The following is a 23,389-nucleotide window of genomic DNA, read 5'->3' as shown; positions in this document are numbered from 1 at the left end:
GGTGTGGAGGAACAGAGTGTGGGAACAGAGTGCATTCTGTCCCCCAACTCCCGAAGCCACTTCAGTGTTCCTCCTCCCAGAATATACGTGCCCCCTTCTTGGCTGTCTGCCTCAACAGTCAGACAAGCATTTCTTCAACCTATATAACATTTTTGTAAAAATCTTAATTTGTTGCCAAGATGCAAAAATCAGGAAACTTCGTGTAATAACCTAGATTTTTCGCTTTTTTTAAAAAAGCAGATTAGGAGGGCTGGGCACAGCGGCTCATGCCTGTAATCACAGCACTTTGGGAGGCCAAAGTGGGCAGATCACAAGGTCAAGAGTTCAAGACCAGCCTGGCCAAACATGGTGAAACCCCCATCTCTACCAAGAGTACAAAAATTAGCCGGGTGTAGTGGCACATGCCTTTAATCCCAGCTACTCGAGAGGCTGAGGCAGGAGAACTGCTTGAACCCGGGAGGCTGAGGTTTCAGTGAGCCGAGATTACACCACTGCACTCCAGCCTGGGCAACAGGGCAAGCCTCCGACTCGAAAAAAAAAAAACAAACAAACAAATTAGGACCTGCAGGCCCCCAAAGCACCAGATAGAGCTGAGTACCCCACTTTTAGATGGAAACATGCGCAATCACCACTCTTCCCCACTATGTCCCTGCTGATGAGACCGACGCCAACCTGCCAAGAGTCACACAGGCACCAGTGTTGTTCTTACCCCAGATAAACATGACTTCTCCATGCCCACGCCTGATTGCAAAAACAGGAAACCAAAGAAGATAGATCAGGAAGGCTACATACTTCAAGGAAATGAAGGCACACATTCTCCTTTGTGGAAAACAACATCATTTATTTGTGTTTAATAGGCTATGTACTGTAACTGTGTGAAAAGAACACACCCCACCCACTGGGAAATTTCCGTGGCTCCACCACCACTGGGCCTTGTGTTTGAGACCCTCCTCCAAAAAGATCAATACAAATTACATCCTTGTGGATTCTCACCTGCAAAATGCCAGCCCCACTCTTGTTCATGCACCCCTTGTTTTCATCTTTCAGCACTTCATTTAAACACATGTACACTGCAGTCAAGCACACTGGCTCACACCTGTAAACCCCAGCACCTTTGGAGGCCGAGGCAGGCGGATCATCTGAGGTCACAAGATCAAGACCAGCCTGGCCAACATGGTAAAACCATGGTAACAAGATCAAGACCAGCTGGGCCAACATAGTAAAACTAGTCCTTTGTTTGCAGATGTTTGTTTCAAGTGCTTTGGGTACAGCCCACAGTGCAGTCATCTTGCCTTTGCTCCTTTTCCACTGTATTTGTAGAAAGTGTTTCTAGAGGAGACTGTTGGATCAAAGGCCAAGTGGAGAAAAAGTTTTCATGAACAATGGCGGGAGGTCACGAGATCAAGACCGGCCTGGCCAACATGGTAAAACCCCGTCTCTACTAAAAATACAAAAAAAATTAGCTGGGTGTGGTGGCAAACGCATGTAATCCCAGCTACCTGGGAGATTGAGGCAGGAGAATCCCTTGAACTCGGGAGGCAGAGGTTGCAATGAGCTGAGATCATGCCATTGCAACTCAAGCCTGGGCGACAAAAGTGAGACTCTGTCTCAAAAATGATAATAAAAAAAAAAAACACATGTACACTTCTACTACCATCCACTCAATCTTCACCTCCAAGGACTTGAATCCACCATGCCGCATGGTGGTCTTGGTAACTTAGGGACGACATAATGACACAGCCTGGTGCAGCTGACATCCTGAGGAACGAAAGCTACGAATACCACAAGAGGGGTGAGCTGTGCCAAGACCACAGGAGGATGGGGTGGGATGGGATGTGAAATCCGGAAAGATGTCAATTACCAAAGATGCTCCTGCCCTAGTTTTATCACTCAGCATGTAGGCTGCATGGTGCACCTGTCTCCCTGCCTGCAGCAGAGTTGCGGACGGCAGACTGACAGCATCCAATGTGGTTCACGCAAGGCCTCCTAGTGGTTGATTTTGGTGAAAAGGCAAAGCATCTTCCAGCAGATTCACAAAGGAAGACAGAGAACTCTTTTCCAAAACCCAATCCACGGGATGGAACTCTCCAGCCTCACCGTGAAAGCTTCTGGACAATCCTGAACAAATATTCAGGGTGCTGTGTGGAGACCCAGTCATGAGTAGAAATTAAATGCTAACAACAGGTACCTTGACAGTGAACAGACCTGAGAGTCCAGAGATCAAACCACAGACATCAAAAGGGAGGCCCAGAGAGCCCAAAGCACTGGACCAAAGGCACACAGCAGCTAGTTAGTGGGAAAACTCACAAAAAGAGACACAGAGGTCAGCCTAGCCAACATGGCGAAACCCCGTACTTTTGTACTGAAAATACAAAAATTAGCAAGGCGTGGTAGCGCATGCCCATAATCCCAGCTACTTGGGAGGCCGGGGCAGGATAATCACTTGAACCCTGGAGTCAGAGGTTGCTGTGAGCCAAGATCACGTCGCTGCACTCCAGTTGGGCAACAGAGCGAGTCTCCATCTCAAAAAAAAAAAAAAAAGAGAGAGAGAGAAAGGTGCAGCCCGGGGTGAGGGTGAGCACATTCCCCCAGAGAAACCTCCTCTCCCTCCCACATGGGTCCTCACCCGACTTCCACCACTGTTCCTGAAAACTTTTTCTCCACTTGGCCTTTGACCCAACAATCTCCTCTAGAAACACATTCTACAAAATAGTAGAAAAGGAGCAAAGGCAAGATGACTGCACTGCAGCACTGTGGGCTGTACCCAAAGCACTTGAAACAAACGTCTGCAAACAGAGGACTGCTCTAAGAACAGATTACAGTTACATGGTCGGACAAGGTGCTCACACCTGTAATCCCAGCACTTTGGGAGGCCGAGGAGGAAGGACTGCTTGAGCCCAGGAGTTCGAGGGTATTGTGAACTATGATCATGTCGGAGCACTGCAGCCTGGGTGAAAAAGAGAGACACTGTCTCTGAAAAAAAATTTTTTAATTAAAAAAATGTAAAACTTATTTAAAAAGATTAAAAAACACCTGGGCAACATGGTGAAACCCTGTATCTACAAAAAATATAAAAATTAGGCTGGGGGTGGTGACTCACACCTATAATCCCAGCACTTTGGAAGGCTGAGGCAAGCGAATCACCTGAGGCCAGGAGTTCAAAACCAGACTGGCCAACATGGTGACACCCCATCTCTATTAAAAATACAAAAAACTAGCTGAGTGTGGTGGCACTTGCCTGTAGTCCCAGTTACTTGGGAGGCTGAGGCAGGAGAATCGACTGAGCCCAGGAGGCGGATGTTTCAGTGAGCCGAGATTGCGTGACTGCACTCCAGTCTGGGCGACAGAGCAAGACTCCGTCTCAAAAATATACATAATAAATAAACTGTATCTAGCACCATTAACGGACCAATATTCCTCCCCAAAAAAGATTTAATATACACATCAATGTTTGCACAAACCTAGAATATTCCCGGATGAACACAAAACTACAACAAAGCTCGACTTGGGGACTACTAGTTGCCTTGGGAGGACTGCCAGCAGGGAGTCCAGGGAAGGATGATTTTTCACTCTATACCCTTTTGTACTGTATTTATCATATGCCTGGATGACATTAGGAAAATAAAGAAAATTGGTCAGGCGGTGTGGCTCACGCCTGTAATCCCAGCACCTTGGGAGGCTCAGGCAGGCAGATCGCTTGAGGTCAGGAGTTCGAGATCAGACTGGCCAAGATGGTGAAACCCTGTCTCTACTAAAAATACAAAAATCAGCCAGGTGTGGTGGTGCACGCCTATAGTCCCAACTACTGGGGAGGCTGAAGTGGGAGAATCACTTGAAGCTAAGAGGCAGAGATTGCAGTGAGCCGAGAGTGCACCACTGCACTCCAGCCTGGGCGAAAGAGAGAGACTCTATCTTTAAAAACAAAACAAAACAAAAAGAATGCAAATTCTCAGGCCCCACCCCAGATCTACAGAATCAGAAACTCTGGGGTAGGGCCCAGCAATCTGTGTTTTAACAAGTCCTCCCAAAGACTGGGAGGTACACTAGTTTGAGAAATGCTAGAGTATGTGTATGTGTTTAGGAGACTGGGTCTGAGTTCTCAACTCTACACAATCCTGTTCCACACTGGCAAGCCAGAGCCAATGGCCTCTACCTTCCAGACACAATGTGAGGGGTTGGTCCAGGACTCAGGGAATAGAGGTCAAGCAAGGGGGCCAGGCTGGAGAATAAGGCTAAACAGCAAACAATCCCAGGCAAGTCTCCACCTCTCAGGGCCTCAGGGCCTCACCTGCAAAATGGGAAGAGAGGGGGAGAAAGGGACTAGACTGGAAGTTCTCATTTAACGGCCACACAGTGCTCCAGGGACCCTTGAACAGGCCATCATTGTATACAGGAGTGCAGCTTCTAGGTACATGGAGCCATAGCTTACTTCACCTTTGCAAAGGTGTCCTCAGCTCCAATGAATAAAAACTTCAGGACCCCCATAGGATGTAAAAGTCCCTCTTGAACATTAAAATTATTTAATTTAATGAGAAAAAGGAAAAAAATCACTAGAAATTAATATACTTGTAAGCGATTTAGAGTTGGCAAGGGAATATCACCCAAGCCCACCAGGAAACAAAGGGGGAAACTGAGGTTCTGCTCAGCAAGAGGTAGGGGGAGGTGGGTCCTAGCCCAAGGACGCCCACATCTGAGAGTATTCCAAACCTTCTAGCTTCAGCAAAACATAAAAACCCCAATTCTGTTCGCTGTTACAAACACACCAATTCCCCCTGGAGTTGATGAGAGTTCAGTGGCTGTATCCAAGGGGTCGAAATTTGATAGGTTCCAAACAACAGACACATCAGTCAACAGCAGGGGATTTCAATGAAGGCTCATAGGGAGAAGAATTAGGAAATGACTGCTGGATTCAGTATCCTTCGGAGGGATGAGACAGCAGGGTGGCATTATGACTTAACTGCCCCCCACTCCAGTGGGGGCTGGGCCTCTGGTGATGATGGACTGGTGGGTGTACGCCCGACTGTAGCCATGGTAACCAGGCTCCATAAGGACCCTTTCCAGAAAGCTGAGTCAATTTTTTCTTCTTTAATGATTTAATTCTGACAAGATGTATTGCTCAGCGCATTTCATCTATAAAGTTGGAACAATGACAAACAGCCACTGTCGACTGAATCACTGGTTCACCCCGGATCTGAAAGACTTTTCTGCTGCTTTCTGAGGGAATAGGACCTGCGACCCCACTGGGCTGGCTCACTCACAACCCTCTGCCTCCCACCTATCCTCTAACAAAAATGAGCGGTTCTGAATGAGTTAATGTGGGTGAGGGAGGAGTGCAGCCTTGTGGAGAGGACAGAGCAGTGACTCAGGAAAACAGCTTGGCATGGAGCAGAAAGCAGCAGAATTTTCCCCTCCTTGTGACATTTTGCTGAAATTGTAACAATATGGGAAGGTCTACTGGGTATTAAGAACCAGGCACGAAGCCGGGCACGGTGGCTCACGCCTCTAATTCCAGCACTTTGGGAGGCCAAGGTGGGCAGATCACAAGGTCAGGAGTTCGAAACCAGCCTGACCAACATGGTGAAACCCCATCTCTACTAAAAATACAAAAATTAACTGAGTGTGATGGTGGGAGCCTATAATCCCAGCTACTCAGGAGGCTGAGGCTGGAAAATTGCTTGAACCCAGGAGGCGGAGGTTGCAGTGAGTCAAGATCATGCCATTGCACTCCACCCTGAACAACAGAACGAGACTTTGTCTCAAAAAAAAAAAAAAAAAGGAACCAAGCATGTAAGGAGATCCTTCCCAGGCCTATGTCTTGTGATCCACCAGAAATCATCCCGGAGCTCAGCATTTCCTGGATGTCTTTGATTTAAGGGGCATCTTCCTTCAAGATAACTCAGGCTTATAGCTTTTCTGAGCCAAGAGTATAATGAGCTAAGAGTTTTGGCCGGGCGTGGTGGCTCACACCTGCAATCCCAGCACTTTGGGAGGCCGGGAGACTGCCTGAGTTCAGGAGTTCAAGACCAGTCTGGCCAACGTGGTGAAATCCCATTTCTACTAAAAATACAAAAAAAATTAGCCGGGCATGGTGGCATGCACCTGTAATCCCAGCTACTCAGGAGGCTGAGGCAGGAAAATTGCTTGAACCAGGGAGGTAAAGGTTGCAGTGAGCCGAGATCACACCACTGCACTCCAGCCTGGGCGACAGAGCAAGACTCGGTCTCAAAAAAAAAAAAAAAAAAAAAAACAAAGAGGGCTAAGAGTTTCTTTGATTATATGCGATATTCTAGGCACTGTTCAAAATGCACTTCCTGTAGTTCCCACTAAGTCACTAGACTGAGATCACAAAACTACCAAGGAGCAGTGCTGGGATTTGAACCCAGGCAATGGGACTCCAAGGGCCAGCTTCTAACCTCTGCACCACAAGGCCTCGCACCAGGAGCACCTCATCCTCAGCTCTGTAGCAAGAGGACTCCCTAATTTAGGGTCTATGATTTAAGAGTACACTCTCATTTTGTCTTTTTTCCCCTGAACTGCAGATGGAGGTATGGGGGTGGGGAAGGTCCAACAAAGAGTTCCAGGAACTGGGAGAAGGTGGAAAATCATGTCATTCACTGATGACACTGTTCTCTCAAAGGCAGTCCCCAAAAAGCATATTCACCTCCCAATTTCCAAATGGTGGCATCAGTCCCTGAAATAGTCTGGAGGCTCCAGGGCCATCTTACCTCCCCTTCTCCAGCCTCCATCAAGGCTAGGCCTCCCCAGCAGGCCACGTCAGGTACCCGCCCCCCACCCCACTCCTGCCCCTACATCCGGCGCCTGAGTCACAGCACATGCTGTTCTCCAGGGGCTAGGAAATGACACACCATTACAAGGAATTGTCTCCTCCCTCAAGGGAAAGGGCCACAGCTGAAAGGCCGGGAGCTTCTTGTGTTTTTGTGGGTGTTTAATTTCCTTAATGATGTCGACAGCAAGCCTGCTGGGGCCTGAACAGAAAGAGAAGCTTGGTCCACAGGCCCAGACAGGCATGACAGGCCACAGGAGTAGGGCAACCAACCATGTGCTTAGCTGTGTCCCGGGCAGACCAGGACCCATAGGTCAAGGGCATATGCTCTGATGGGCCAGGTTGCAAACGACAGAGAGGCAGGATGCCACAGTGGTGGGGAATCAGCTCTCTGGTGTCAAAATGCATGCAGAACCTGGCTGTGTTCTCCCCTGCAGTGTGACCTTAAAAAGGCGACTTAACCTCTCTGTGCTCTGTTCTTTGAGATGGAGATAATGGTACCTTGTAAAGTTATCAAATAAGTCAATGAGTTAATTCATGTAAAGCTCTTAGTATAATACGTGGCAAATAGTAAGCACCCATTCAATGGTAACTAATAGGTAACTCTATTTTTTAACCAATCACTCTTCCTCCTTTTCTTGCTTCTCTTCCACCTCCTCCCCGACTACCACCCCCACTCCAAAAACACAGCTTGCTTTCTGAAAGAAGCATGTTAAATCAATTCCACAAGTTCAAAGCTATGGAAAATGCCGGCCTGTGTCGACTGGAGACCAGAATCAGCCCAGGCCATGATTTCTGCATTTCAATCAGACTGAAAATGCCAGGTTTCCTCCAGGAACTCTGAAGGCAGGGTCAGAAGCAGAGGCCTGCTCTGCAACACTTTTCGTAATCACCAGTCCTCTCCCCCTGGCCTACTTCAAACATGACCACACACTGCTGCTCTCCCAGAAGCAGCAAAGCAGAGCACGGTTAATCACTTCAAAGCGTTTCCCAAAGACACAGAGCAGGTACCCAAACAGGCCTCCCTTCCCCAGGAATCTTTGGGGCCCTCCCCAACCAGTAATTACATCATAAAGAGACAAAAGTCTGGAATTTCCTCCTGGCGGAGAACACAAGTAAAAAATCTGGAGCAAAGGTTGGGGGGTGGGGAGGAGGCAAAATTGTCCTTGCAGCAGATAATGCCTAAGCCAGGAGGAACTTGTAAATGAAAACCGCTTGCATAAGCAAATGATTATTTCCTCCAACACTGACCATCTCTTAGACCCACAGAAACTTGAGGACCGGTATGCACCCTGGCTGACTTGGCCCTGCCAGAGCTGCCGGGCTGAGCCTGCTTCTCCAGAGGACTGCACTGGCCTGAACTGTGCTTCTAAAGAATCTCTCCAAATCAACAGGAACTTCTTATCCAGAGCCGGGACAGGGAGGGCTGGAATGGAAATGAGGCCGTGGAATGAAAGGTCACTCTCAACTTGGGGAAAATGGCATTTCACCTCGGAGGCAGAACATGCGAGGGGCAGGGAACGCCGAGAGGAGGCACTTACCTGCCATTGAGAAAGTGTGGCTGCTCAGAGGGCCTAGCCTCTCTTGTTCAAAAGAGAACAGAGGCTCACCCACAGCAGACATTCCTGCTTCCGGATCCTCAGCGGCCTCTCCCAGGGGGAGGAGGAAGAAGCAAAGAGAACAGGCTAAGAGTCACCACTTACCAGGCCAGCCCCGGTCTTGTACACATTAGGTCGCCCGGCGGGGCAAGGACACTGTCACCTCTTTGCAATCAGGCAGTCTGAAGCCCAGCGACTTGCCTTCATGTCCCCGGGCTTTCGCCTATAATTTATCACCCTCGACAGCAGCTCAGCTGAGCTGAAAGTCTTCGGTGCAGGGCACCGAAGAGCCATTTATTTCCTGGGATTGTGAATAAATACGAGGAACTGGAGTTGTTCTGCTGGCCGAAGTGACAATATCAGAAAGGAGCCTGGGGGGAGGGAAACAGCTGTGGTTTGCATTTTGAAGGTGTTTTTAATATTTTTAGTAATTGTTTCAGATTCTCTTTAGTTCTGATGCCCCTCTCCTAGAAATGAGAAAACCCATCTTTTATACTCGAGGTATAATCCTTTCCCACTAGACACAGCCTCCTCCACCCTCTCTCAATAATGCAGAAGTGGTGATTAAAGGGCACATTCATATGTAAAAGGCGAACTTCCAAACTCGCCTGGCAGGACAGAAATTGCTTCAATCTACAGAAAAGAGGCTGATTTACAAATGAATTCAGTGTTTAGCCCTCAACAACTAGAGGCAATTGCAACCGCGGCCCTTTCTCCTCCCCAGCTGGGATGAGGCCCTCTGGAAAAACGACAACATCGCAACAGGAATTTCCTGGATCAAGAATGCCAAGTTCTTTCCAATTTTACTGAGGCAGGGCCTGACTCCCTATGAGAACGCACTGCCCACCACCCACCCCCTCAGCAGGCCCAGGCCCCAAAGGCTCCCTCCAACATGTGTACATGAGGCCCTTCAAACTCGACCAGAACACCACAAAGAATGTGGAGAAACCGGTTGCCTTTGGCCTTTACATTGTGGCTGGCTGAGGAGCTGGTTCTGGTGGCTGGCACCCATTGGCACTATTTATCCAGCCCCTGCCTGGCTTGGGTTCTAGAAATCTCCAGTGATGGTGGCTTCCAAACTGCAACGGGGAATCACGGCATCAGAGGGCAATTCAGAAACAAAAAGACAGTTCTGTGCTGGCAGCAGTTGAACCACAGAAGTGGGTTGGGAGAAGCAAAGGGAAATTAGCTTCAGAAAGGGGGGCAGATAAAGGAAGAGACGCCACTGCAAACCAACCAAGGTCCCCACCTGCCCTGGGTGCTATCTCTAAAAGTCACCTAAAGAAGGGGGAAAATTCGGCCAGGCGCGGTGGCTCATGCCTGTAATCCCAGCACTTTGGGATGCCGAGGTGGGCAGATCACAAGATCAGGAGATCAAGACCATCCTGGCCAACACAGTGAAACCCCATCTCTACTACAAATACAAAAATTAGCCGGGCGTGGTGGCAGGTGCCTGTAGTCCCAGCTACTTGGGAGGCTGAGGCAGGAGAAAGGCAGGAACCCGGGAGGCAGAGCTTGCAGTGAGCCGAGATTGCACCACTGCACTCCAGCCTGGGTGACAGAGCGAAACTCCATCTCAAAAAAAAAAAAAAAAAGAAGGCAAAATTCTCTGCTGAAATGCCAGGGATAAAGGAACAGGCCCTCCACAGTCACCTTGTCACATTCCTTTGAGGAAGCAAAGAGTTCAGACCCAATATGTCACCCAAATTACCCTGGCCAACCATCACGTAAAGATGCTGTGGCTGTGCATGGTGGCTTACACCTGGAATCCCAACACGTTGGGAGGCCAAGGCGGGCGGATCACCTGAGGTCAAGAGTTCGAGACTAGCCTGGCCAACATGACGAAATCCTGTCTCTATTAAAAATACAAAAATTAGCCGGGTGTGGTGGTGCACACCTTTGGTACCAGCTACTCCTACTGGGGAGGCTGAGGCAGGAAAATCGCTTGACCCTAGGAGGCTGAAGTGCAGTGAGCCGAGATTGTGCCACTGTACTCCAGCCTAGGCGACAGAGCGAGATGCCACCTCAAAAATAAATAAATAAATAAATAAAGACAGATGCTTAACATCACTCAGATAGTAGTGGGATGATTCTAAGAACATGTCCTACTGTCTGCAGGGCTCATGGGTGCACAGAAGGACAGACAGGGGTAGCCACTGCAACAGGGTTTTGTAGAAAAACCAGACAGGAAGCAACATTGATGCCCATATGCGAAACATCGTGATGCAGCCATAAAATGGAATGAAGACGGAATCCCGTCTGCGTAGACGGGCATGGTCCAAAATCCAAGTGAAAGGAGACCAGAAATAGGACCAGGGTAAAAGTTTGGTCTCTGAGGCTTCTGGGTTTGCAGAGACATGGAGGAACAACCAGGAAACCCAGTAAACGCTGGACTCCTCTGAATTATTTCTGATCATGTTTATGTATTTAACGAAGGTATTTATTAATGGCTTTGGGGAAACTGGGTGATAATGACAATATTTATGGAACACTCACTGCATTCTAGGCACTGCCCAGCCAGGGATCATGTCTGTATCCCTTGTACCCAGCATACAGCAGGAGCTCAGTACACGCTCCCACTATCAAACAAACACTTTTACAGGGCTCAGGTGTTTAGAAGAGTGGAAAGCAGTAATCAGCACACCCAGGGGACATCTGGCAATGTCTGGGGACATTTTTGGTTGTCACAACTGGGCAGGAAGAGGAGTTGTGACAGGCATCTAGTGGGTAGAGGTGAGGGATACTGCCAAACATCCTACAATGCACAGGACAGCTCCAAGACAAAGGATGATCAGGCCCAAAGTCGACAGTGCCAAGGCTGAGAAATCCTGGTAGAAAGAAACTTCAGTGAGCTACCAGGCAGGTCTCACCTTATGTAAACACACCACCCACAGAGGCGTATGTATTCTTTAAGAAGGAAAATGATTCCTAACCTGGTGGCCCTGACTTCAGATTTCAAAGAGAAGAAAACAATGGGACCAGCCAGTTAACAAATAGTCACTAGGCAACAACTAGACATCTGGGCTACCAGCAAAACTGTTCCAGGAAGGCCTCTGCCCTGATGGAAGGACAGCTAGAAATACAGTCGTGACAGCTACCTTTTATTGAGCACTTTTTATCTGGGAGGCACTGTTATAAATACAAATATCAATTTATTTAAAACTCGCCACACTTTCTTTTTTTTTTTTTGAAACAGAGTCTCACTCTGTCACCCAGGCTGGAGTGCAGCGGCACAATCTCGGCTCATTTGCAACCTCAGCCTCCCAGGCTCAGGAGATCCTCCTGTCTCAGCCTCCCAAGTAGCTAGCACTACAGGCACAGGTCACCATGCCCGGCCAATTTTTGTATTTTTTGTAGAGACAGGGTCTTGCCATGTTGCCCAGACTGGTCTCAAACTCCAGGGCTCAAGCAATCCTTCTGCCTCAGCCTCCCAAAGTGCTGGGATTACAGGTGTGACCAACCCACCTCGCCCAGCCTCCCCATTTCATTGATAAGGTAACTAAATCCCAGAGAAAAACAGGCTCATGGTAAAGCGGCTATTAAGTACAGAATGATTGAGAAACTGATTACAGATGGACAAACCGCTGAACAGGAAAAATATCAGGAATCTGTGAATACACCTAGCAGGTGTGAGGGTAGACAGGGAAATATTCCTCTATTTCCTTTGCAGAAGGGTTTCATGTAGTTCACAGCTATTGTTTATGGAGAAGCTACGAACTGTCCCAAGAATCCCAAGAGGTTGGGATGGCATTTCTTTTTTTTTTTTTCTTTCTTTTTTTTGGCAGAGTCTCGCTCTGTCTCCAGGCTGGAGTGCAGTGGGGCGATCTTGGCTCACTGTGACCTCTACCTCCCAGGTTCAAACGATTCCCCTGCCTCAGTCTCCCAAGTAGCTGGGACTACAGGTGCATGCCACCATACCTGTTTCACCATGTCGGCCAGGATGGTCTCTATCTCCTAACCTCATGATTCCCCTGCCTCGGCCTTCCAAAGTGCTGGGATTACAGGCGTGAGCCACCACATCCAACGAGGATGGCATTTCTGTACCCATTTTATCAGTGAGGCTCAGAGAGGCAGTCATTTATGTGCTCCAAGGCAAGTAGATCGATGCAGCACACCCCACCGCCATCACTCCAAAGCCCTTTACTATACAGGTCAACTGTCTCTCCTAGGCTTGTAAGTGCCACCTGGTAATTCTCCATCATAAAGGGCATGCTTGGCATTGGCCAATTTCAACACAGCATTGTCGTTCAGTGTGTGGGCTCTGGAGTCAGACTACTAGGTCTGAATCCAAGTGCTGGCACCTGCCAGCTGTGTGACTTTGGGCAAGTTTCTTAGCCTCTCTGTGACTCAGTCATTCAGTTGGAACTATTAGGCTCTTCCCAAAAGGATTGTGAGGATTAAATGAGATAATGCATACAAAGTGAAAGGCATCTGGCACATCAAAGCACCATACTTTATTACCATTATTCTCCTGGGGGAAAGGAGAAGCTAGGGCACGGAAAAAGGCAATAACCGAGAAATTTCAAACTCATTTCCCCCAATTTTTCTTTTTTTTTTGGGGGGGGCAGGGTCTCAATCTGTCAGCCAGGCTGGAGTACAGTGGCACAATCATGGCTCACTGCAGCCTCGACCTCCCAGATTCCAGTGATCCTCCCAACTCAGCCTCCCAAGTAGCTAAGACCACAGGTATGCAATACCACACCCAGCTATTTGTTTTTCTTTCTTTTTTTTTTCTTTTATTTTTTTTTGGAGAGATGGGATCTCCTAGTCTCAAACTTCTGGGCTCCAGTGATCCTTCCACCTCAGCCTCTCAAAGTGCTAGCATTACAGGCATGAGCCATTGCACCTGGCCCCCAAATCTTTCTGTACCTTCAGAGTACCTCTTCCAAGCCTGTTTTTAAAAAGGGTTCGCTGATAAGAAACACAAACGTTTCCAATAAACCCCCTCAGGCTGTCAGGAATTCAAGGAAGCCAGGCTCAAAATCCCTCCAGGGCTTAGAACTTCCTTAAAAATCAACGCAGAATTCTCCAGGTGGCCCACAATCCCAGCCCCACCCACCCCCACTGACCTTCCCCCAGGGCTCCTCCAACTGCACTCCCCTCTCCACTCAAATGAGGCTCATCAAGCCAGGGAGAGAGCTGGTACGGACTCACATGGCTGTGTGTCTTTCAACAGGTTACTTCACCTCTCTGAGCCTCAGATTCCTAGTCATCTGACAAGTGTTATTAAGAATGCCAAACCTGGCCGGGCATGGTGGCTCACACCTGTAATCCCGACACTTTGGGGGACTGAGGCTGGTGGATCACGAAGTCAAGAGATCGAGACCATCCTGGCCAACATGGTGAAACCCCGTCTCTATTAAAAATACAAAAATTAGCTGGGCGTGGTGGTGGACGCCTGTAATCCCAGCTACTTGGGAGGCTGAGGCAGGAGAATCACTTGAACCCAGGAGGCGGAGGTTGCCATGAGCCGAGATGGAGCCACTGGACTCCAACCTGGGCGCCAGAGCAAGACTCCATCTCAAAAAAAAAAAAAAGAATGCCAAACCTTGACCAGGCGCAGTGTCTCACGTCTGTAATCCCAGCACTTTGGGAGGCCAAGACAGGCGGATCACCTGAAGTCAGGAGTTCGAGACCAGACAGGCCAACGTGGTGAAACCCCCGTCTCTACTAAAAAATACAAAAAATTAGCCAGGCATGGTGGTGGGTGCCTGTAATCCCAGCTACTCAGGAGGCTGAGGCAGGAGAATCGCTTGAACCTGGAAGGCGGAGGCTGCAGTGAGCCAAAATCGAGCCACTGCACTCCAGCCTGGGCAACAAGAGCGAAACTCTGTCTCAAAAAATACAAAAATAAATAAAACCTATATAAGACAGTGCACTCCCTGCTTAAAACCCTCCAAGGAGCTTACTGTAGGCACCTAATGTCTTATGAAGACCTACAGTGCCCCTGGTGACCTGGTGCTGCCCACCTTCTCTCCTTTATTCACTCAGCTCCAACCCCAATGGCCTCCTTTCCGCTCCTCAGACAAGCCAAGCTCCTTCGCATGTGGCTGGTCCCTTCATCTATAATGTTCTGTGCCCAGTCCTCTCCATAGTTGCCACTTCATCTTTTGGCTCACTGCCCTAGAGAGGCCTTCTCTGACCACCCCAGCCTCCAGCCTCCAGGCTCCTTATTATATAATCCTGAAGTTGTTTTTTTTCCCTTTATTACACTCATACATAGCTGAAAATTACTTTTTTTTTTTTTTTTGAGAAGGAGTCTCACTCTGTTGCCCAGGCTGGAGTACAATGGTGCGTTCTCGGCTCACTGCAACCTCTGCCTCCCGGGTTCAAGCCATTCTCCTGCCTCAGCGTCTCGAGTAGCTAGGACTACAGGCGTGCGCCACCACACCCAGCTAATTTTTGTATTTTTGGTAGAGATGGGGTTTCACCGTGTTTGCCAGGCTGGTCTCAAACTCCTGACCTCAGGTGATTCACCCACCTCGGCCTCCCAAAGTACTGGGATTAAAGCATGAGCCACCACCACACCTGGCCCATAGCTGAAAATTATCAAAAATTATTTTCCTCTTTTGCTGGTTCACTGCTCTGTTGTGTCTCTCCTCCAGAGTGTGAACCCAGTCTCAGCTTGACAAACTCAATCTCAGCTTATCCATCCTTCTTTGCTGTATCCCAGCGCCAGGCCCATGGCCTGGCTCAGAAGTGCCCCAAAGTACATATTGGACCGACTAACTGAGTGACTGTACAGGGTTAACAAAGCCCTAAGGTGGGCCAGTCAACCTGACTCACAGCAAATTCCAGTGTTTCTTCCCCAGTCTCAGAATTTCTTCCAGCAAATCAGGAAGGCAGCAGGGTGGCAAAGTCAACAGGCAAGATTACACAAATGGGAGCCTGGTCATGTCAGCCTCTGAAAGGGACCCCAGAACAGGACATTCCCCTTTCAACAGGTACTCAGTCATTCTCTTGCCTAAAGAACCCATTTCCCCGAAAAGTAGGGGAGCAAGTAAATATGTATAACTTGAATGGGATGGGGCCATTCAGCTAAATGCAATTACTGAAAAAATCAAAGGGGGATATCTCAGGAGGTTTTCTAAGACAACCAGTTTCCTCGTTCTCCCAATAATTCTTTTTTCGTTATGTTTTGCTTTTTTTCTGAGACAGAGTTTCGTTCTTGTTGCTTAGGCTGGAGTGCAATGGCACAATCTCCACCTCCTGGTTCAAGCAATTCTCCTGCCTCAGCCTCCTGAGTACGGGATTACAGGCACATGCCACCACACCCAGCTAATTGTATTTTATTTTATTTATTTATTTATTTATTTGAGACGAAGTCTTGCACGTGGCCCAGGCTAGAGTGTAATGGCGCAGTCTCGGCTCACTGAAACCTCTGCCTCCCAAGTTCAAGCGATTCTCCTGCCTCAGCCTCTTGAGTAGCTGGGATTACGGGTGCCCGCTACCATGCCCGGCTAATTTTTGTATTTTTCAGTAGAGATGGGGTTTCGCCACGTTGCCCAGGCTGGTCTCGAACTCCGCACCTCAGGTGATCCGCCTGCCTTGGCCTCCCAAACAGCTGGGATTACAGGCATGAGCCACCATGCCCAGCCTCCCAGTTACTCTTGAGGAGGGCTATTGTTTCAGAATTATTTAACAGTTCAAAAAATAAAAATAAAAGAGGCATGACTTTCTCCAGGGAAAACATATTCCCTTCTAGGAGACCCACCACTGAGATGGCCATTTAACCAAACCTTCAGTCTTGGTTCTGGGCCTTTTTTCTTATACGTCTGAGTCTGAGGATCTCTTTTTCTAAAACCTACACAGATCCTCAGTCTCCCTCTGGGTTCTCCAAGCCTGCCCCTGCTACGAGAAGCAAGGATCAGATACAGGTACTAATCTATGTGCAGACAGGCTCAGCCTCGACTGGGAAAAGCAAAAAATTATTTTTCAAGTTCATCTTCCCTGCATCCCATGGACATGAGTCAAGAGAAATTCAATCTGCTCCTTCCTGTCTCCATCTAGTTCCCTCGGGCTTCTTGGAGTGTCAGCATCTCACCAGGCATAAGATGGGTCTAGATTTTCAAGGATACATATTTGTCTTACAATACAGTCCCTCGGCTCTTACCAACTGCTACTGTATCTGGTCCCAAGTCAAGAAACAGCAACCTGGTTTGAAATGACCGTACCCAAACTTGAAGTCTGAGGATGGGGAGTTACGGGAGGGTCATTAAGGAGGTAGGGCACAAACCCAGGTCAGCCTTATTAGAAGACAGCACTACTTATAGCTGATGCAATGAACCGGTGATCTGGAAAAGAAGCGATCAGTGGCCAGGAAACCAGTCAGTCTCCCTAGTAGCTGGAATTACAGGCATGTACCACCACGCCTGGCTAATTTTGTATTTTTAGTACAGATGGGGTTTCACCATGTTGGCCAGGCTGGTCTCGAACTCCTGACCACCTGCCTCAGCCTCCCAAAATGCTGGGATTACAGACGTAAGCCACTGCCTTTAAAGAGAAGCTCTAGCTTCTCTTTTAGAATAAGGTCATTCACAGATGAAACAAGGGGTTACAGAAAAAATAAGCCGGGCACGGTGGCTCATACCTGTAATCCCAGTACTTTGGGAGGCCAAGGCAGGCAGATCATTTGAAGTCAGGGGTTTGAGACCAGCCTGGTCAGCATGGGGAAACCCTGTCTCTACTAAAAATACAAAAATATTAGCCAGGTGTGTTGGCACACAGCTGTAGTCCCAGCTACTCGGGCGGCTGAGGCAGGAGAATTGCTAGAATCCAGGAGGCAGAGGTTGCATTGAGCGGAGATTGTGCCACTGCACTCCAGCCTGGGTAGCAGAGTAAGACTCAAAAAAGAAAGAAAAGAAAAATCACAAGATCCCTCCACATAGGACCCCCTGTTTCCACATGGAACAATCCTCCTGCCTGCCCACTTTGGGTAGAACTCTAGAATCCCTGTTTGCCAAGGTCTCCATTATTCTTAACTTTCAGATAATTAAATCTATAACTTATTGATTTTTTGTTTGTTTTTCCGGAAACAAGGTCTTGCTCTGTCACCCAGGCTGGAGTGCAGTGATGCAATCACGGCTCACTGCACCCTTGACCTCCTGGGCTCAAGTGATGCTCCAGCCTCAGCCTCCCACGTAGCTGAGGCTACAAGTGGGTGCCACCAAGCTCAGCAATTTTTTTTTATTTTAGAGATGGGGTCTCACTATGTTGCCCAGGCTGGTCTTGAACTCCTGGGCTCAAGTGATTCTCCTGCCTTGGCCTCCCAAAATGCTGCGACTACAGGCGTGAGCTACCATGCCTACCCCAGATCAATAAATCTAACCTTGAAAGGCCCTTAAAGGGTCTAACAGGACAGGGGAAGCAGAGAAAAATAATAAGGTAAAGAGAGGGGTCAGAGACAAGGGATGTTTTGCTAGGATGGCCAGGTTCTAGAAAGTTCAACCCTGTTATACAGGTATTGCATAAGTTTTTTGACATTTTTATAAGCATGGGGAGGGTAGTATAGACAAAAACATATCAAACTGTTATCACTGGTTACCTGGGCAGCAGAAGACTTTTAGCTTTTTCTTTGTACACTTTGGCTTGTTGTCAAGGAGATACACTGATTTTTATCATTTAAAAGGAAAATCCAATAAACCTTAACCCCCACCCGCCCCCTGCCACCCCGCAAAAAATTAATTCGTTTCTTTTTTTTGAGACAGAGTCTCACTCTGTTGCCCAAGCTGGAGTGCGGTGGCATGATCTAAGCTCAATGTCTCCCAGGTTCTCTGGGATCTCTGTCTCCCAGGTGCAAGCGATTCTCCTGCCTCAGCCTCGCAAGTAGCTGGGATTACAGGCGCGTGCCACCACACCCAGCTAATTTTTGTATTTTCACCATGTTGGCCAGGCTGGTCTTGAACTCCTGACCTCAGGTAATGCACCCACCTCGGCCTCCCAAAGTGCTGGGATTCCAGGCGTGAGCCACCGCGCCTAGACAAGTTTGTTTCCAGTTACTGGAAGAGATCCTTCATTCACAAAGCATTTAATGGGCACTACCATGAAATGCCAGTCCCTTGTTAGTCTAAAGAGGTGAGAGTTATTTGGTCTATCAGTCTAGAAGAGACACACAGGTAAATGAAGAATTACGGTAAAGCATGTTGAAGGGTGGAGGGAGGACTGCCCAGCTCCCTGACATATCCTGAGGAACTTTACCCCAGTCAGGTCTAGGTGCCAAGGGGGCCTGGCAAAAAGGGAGTTTAGCAGGGCCTGGATAAAAAACACTAACTTGCAAAGATAGAAAGAGGACTGCGTTCTCTGCAAAACTTTTCAAAGAATACGCAAGCTCAGGAGGCAATGACCAAGCAAAACTTAAACTCAATAATCATGCGTGGAACATGTTCAGTGCTGTGTCCCCTGGCGACGTAGCTTCACCTGCAGCATTCAGCACAGCACGCACAACAAATCCATTAATCTACTAAGGCTATGGAACAGTGTGATCCAATCAAGCTTGCTCAAATGATGGCAATGTTCTTGATCTGTTCTCTATCAGTGCTGTCTAATAACAGCAGCCTCTAACCACCTGTGGCTGTCAGGCACTTGACACGTGGCCAGGGCAGCTGAGGAATGAACTGTATTTTGTTAATGTAATTTTTTTTTTTTTTGGAGACGGAGTTTCACTCTTATGCCCAGGCTGGAGTGCAATGGCATGATCTCGGCTCACCGCAACCTCCTCCTCCCGAGTTCAAGTGATTCTCCAGCCTCATCCTCCTGAGTAGCTGGGATTACAGGCATGCACCACCATGCCTAACTAATTTTGTATTTTTAGTAGAGACGGAGTTTCTCCATGTTGGTCAGGCTGGTCTCAAACTCCGACCTCAGGTGATCCACCCGCCTTGCCCTCCCAAAGTGCTGGGGTTTACAGGTATGAGCTACAGTGCCTGGCTTGTTAACGTAAATTTAAAGAGCCACGTACAGCTAGTGGCTACTGTGTTGGCTGGCACAGCTGCAGAAGCTTAATATTAAGACAAAGAAGCACGCCTGGCAGGCGAGCAGGACACTGCGGAATCATCCACTCATCCCAATTTGCCTCTAGGGACTGAGCAGCTGAATTCAAGGCACCTGATGCACAGAAATGTGACTATGGATTTGCCTTTCATTCCTCCTTTAGTCTAGCTTGGCAGTTGTTAACCCTTCAGTATGCATACAAATTTCTGATCAAAGCTGAATACTTTCACGGGCAATTCAAGGTACTTTGAAGAGTGATTTTTGACTTTGTAACCTAAAAGAACTTCTCCGTGGGAGACTGTAAATAAAGGGGTCAGGCCAAGAGAGGGCCTGGCTGTCCATGGACACAGTGAGGATGGTCCTCACGAAGGTCAGTCTGGAAGGCAGTGCCAAGTGTGTCTCAGCAAGGTGCACATCACAGGACTCTCACAGGGCCGGGCAGGCTGTCCAGGAGAGACAGATGCTGCAGGGCCCCTGCAGTGCAGTGGCAAGATCATAGCTCACTGCAGCCTCCACCTTCTGGGTTCAAGCTATCCTCCCATGTCAGCCTCCCAAGGAGCTGGGTCTGCAGAGACAAGCCATCGTGCCTGGCTTTTTTTTTTTTTTTTTTTTTTTTTAGGGTCTTGCCACTTTCCCCTGGGCCCTCTCGAACTCCTGGGCTTAAGCTATCCTCCTGCCTCGGCCTCCCAAAGTGCTGGGATTACAGGCGTGAGACACCATGCCCCTAAGGCTGTGTTCTTAAGGAGCCACTGCAAATGTAAAGGAGAGTGGGACAATCTGACTTGTGTTTTAGAAGGCGCCCATTAGAAGTTATACTAATATTTCAGAAAGGAAAGAAACCGGGGGAAGAGGCCATTTCAAAGAGTACTATATCCCTAGAGGGAATAGAAAGGCCACCAGTGGCTTTGCAGAGAACAGACACTTGAGCTGGGTAATTATTTCCAGGCACTGGATTAATGAGGAAAACAAAGCCATCCTCTCTAGTCAAAAGGCTGCTTTTACTTCAGTCTCTAGGATAGAAGTTCTACCCATCTGATAGACAGAGCCAAGTCATTCGTTCATTCAAAAAAATATTTATTATACGCTCACCAGCAGCAGGCAAGGTGGTAGTAAAACAGGATGAACAAAAACGAAAGGCAGAACTCTTCCTCATTTTGAGCCTTAAAACTGATGGGGGCCGGGCGCGGTGGCTCACGCCTGTAATCCCTGCACTTTGGGAGGCCGAGGCGGGCGGATCACGAGGTCAGGAGATCGAGACCATCCTGGCTAACACTGTGAAACCCCGTCTCTACTAAAATACAAAAAAAATTAGCCAGGCGCGGTGGCGGGCGCCTGTAGTCCCAGCTACTCGGGAGGCTGAGGCAGGAGAATGGCGCGAACCCGGGAGGCGGAGCTTGCAGTGAGCCGAGATGGTGCCACTGCACTCCAGCCTGGGCGACAGAGTGAAGACTCCGCCTCAAAAAAAAAAAAAAAAAAACTGATGGGGAGTAAGGAGAGGAAGGCGAGAAGGGGACCTTCAAAGTATGAGCAAAGGCCCTGAGGCCATAAATGGCTCTCTGATGGATCTGCACAGTGTGGTTGGAGTAGAGAGAAGGGGAACACCGAGAGAATGGAACACGGAGAGAACGCAGACTAGCAAGATGGGCAGAGGCCAGCATAGGAGGGTTTTGGGATTGTGAATCTAAAAGCCAAGGAGAAAACACTTAAGAGTTTAAAGTAGGAAGGGATAGCCAGGAAGATGTTCTTTTCAAAAGACTGGGAGGGTGGGACAGATGGAGACACTGAGAACAACTACAAGGCCACCGTAGTTCAATGGTGATAGGTTGGTTGAAGTGGAGTGACATGTAGGATACGATATTCTTAGAAAATGACACAAAAGGGCAAAGAACAGAAAAATGGGGAATGAGTCCGTATCTCTGGGGGTGAAGATGTGAAATCTCTCATGGACGTCTTGAGTAACAGACGCCCATGAACAGGCAAGACGGTCAGGTAGGCAGCTGGCCCTCTGCACCATGACTCAGAAGCAATCTAGGTTGGAAACATAAATGTCTGAGTCATAAAACTCCAGATGTGGGCAAGATCACCCAGAGAAGGAATATGCTAGGGGAGACAAGGACAGTGCCAAGCTTTCAGCGACTCCAGCATTTAATGGCTGGAGAGAGGAGGAGAAGGTGCCAGGGAAATAGAAGGAAAATCAGAACTGTGGTGGCAAAGAAGGCAAAGGAAGAGAGTGTCCACAAGAATAATCAGCATCTCCGGTACTGCAGAGACAGTGCGGCAGATGAGGATGGAAAACCTCCCCTGGAAAAGGCAACACAGAGTCTCCAGGAAGCTCAGTGGGGATGTGAATGTGGAAGGTCAGGGTGGAAGCCACATTGGAGCCGGCAGAACAAAGACATAAATACAGACGCTTCTAAGAAGTTTGGCTTGCTGGACACAGTGGCTCACGCCTATAATCCCAGCACTTGGGGAGGCTGAGGCAGGTGGATCATGAGGTCAGGAGTTCAAGACCAGCCTGATCAACATGGTGAAACCCCGTCTCTATTAAAAATACAAAAACTAGCCGGGCATGGTGACGCGCACCTATAATCCCAGCTACTCAGGAGGCTGAGGCAGGAGAATCGCTTGAACCCAGGAGGCAGAGGTTGCAGTGAGCTGAGATTGCACCACTGCACTCCAGCCTGAGCAACAGAGTGAGACTCCATCTCAAAAAAAAAAAGTTTGGTTTTGAAGAAAGAGTACAGAAATACGGCAGTTGCCATAGTAGGAAAGATGTGGGGGTCAAGACGGCAGAGAGGGGAGACAAGTGCCTTTAAAAGTCTGTGAGTCCAAGCATGGTGGCTCACACCTATAATCCCAGTACGTTGGCTGGCCAAGGCAGGAGGATCACTTGAGCCCACCATTGCACTCCAGCCTGGGCAACACTGTGAGACCCCATCAGAAAGTAAGGCGGGCAGCACTTTGGGAGGCTGAGGGAGGCAGATCACTTGAGGTCAGGAGTTTGAGACCAGCCTGGCCAACATGGTAAAACTCCGTCTCTATTAAAAATACATGGCAGGGCATGGTGGCTTATGCCAGTAACCCCAACACTTTGGGAGGCCGAGGTGGGTGCATCACATCAAGAGATTGAGACCATCCAGGCCAACATGGTGAAACCTCGTCTCTACTAAAAAAATATAAAAATTAGCTGGGCATGGTGGCACGTGCCTATAGTCCCAGCTCCTCGGGAGACTGAAATCGCTTGAACCTGGGAGGCAAAGGTCGCAGTGACCCGAGATAGTGCCACTGCACTCCAGCCTGGTGACAGAGTGAGACTCCGTTTCAAAAAAAAGAAAAATACAAAAATTAGCTGGGCGTGATGGTGCTCACCTGTAGTCCCAGCTACTCGGGAGGCTGAGGCAGGAGAATCGCTTGAACCAGGAGGCACAGGGGTGCAGTGAGCTGAGATTGCACCACTGCACTCCAGTGTGGGTGTAAAAGTGAGACCCCCATCTCAAAAAAAAAAAGAGAAAAAAAAAAGGAAATTAAGGATGGGAAGGAGGGAGGGAGGAATGAATAAATAAATAAATAGGCATCTAATATACCTAATCTAGGGAACACCATAGCTTAGCCTAGCCTACTTTAAATGTGCTCAGAACAGTTAAGAGTTGGGCAAAATCATCTAATGCAAAGCCTACTGTATAATAGTATTGACTCTCTCATGTAATTTATGGAATACCATAATGAAAGTGAAAACAGAATAGTCGTATAGATTGTTTGTTTATCCTTGTGATCATGTGGCTGACTGGGAGGTGCCTGGCACCCCAAGAGAGTCTCATACTGATGCTAGCCAGAGAAAAGATCAAAAATCCAAAATGCCAAGTACTGTTTGTACTGAAAGTATCACTTCTGCACCATTGTAAGTCAGGGACAGTCTGTACTGATGATCTATGCTACAAGAATGTGGATGAGCCTTGACAACATTATTCAAAGTGAAAGAACTCAGACCAAAAGGTCACATACTGTATGATTCCATTTA

The 23,389-nt window shown here is 48.3% G+C and overlaps 1 protein-coding gene across 11 annotated transcripts in view; it reads right to left on the bottom strand.

Moving 5' to 3' along the window:
- ZMYND8 (zinc finger MYND-type containing 8) overlaps positions 1 to 23,389 on the bottom strand; it is a 148,597-nt gene that overhangs the window by 100,875 nt on the left and 24,333 nt on the right. Inside the window, exon 3 of one of the 11 annotated variants that reach the window (XM_025398363.1) lies at positions 9,419 to 9,430. The exons of the other annotated variants lie outside the window; for them this stretch is intronic. Within the exon in view, the coding sequence (XP_025254148.1) occupies positions 9,419 to 9,430 (12 nt within the window). The remainder of the gene's footprint in view (positions 1 to 9,418; positions 9,431 to 23,389) is intronic. 11 annotated transcript variants of the gene reach the window in all.

The sequence above is a fragment of the Theropithecus gelada genome, chromosome 10 (assembly GCF_003255815.1).
Source record: "Theropithecus gelada isolate Dixy chromosome 10, Tgel_1.0, whole genome shotgun sequence".
Lineage (NCBI taxonomy): Eukaryota > Metazoa > Chordata > Mammalia > Primates > Cercopithecidae > Theropithecus > Theropithecus gelada.
Note: the sequence above shows the minus strand (reverse complement) of the source record. Positions and strands in the feature narration are given on the sequence as shown.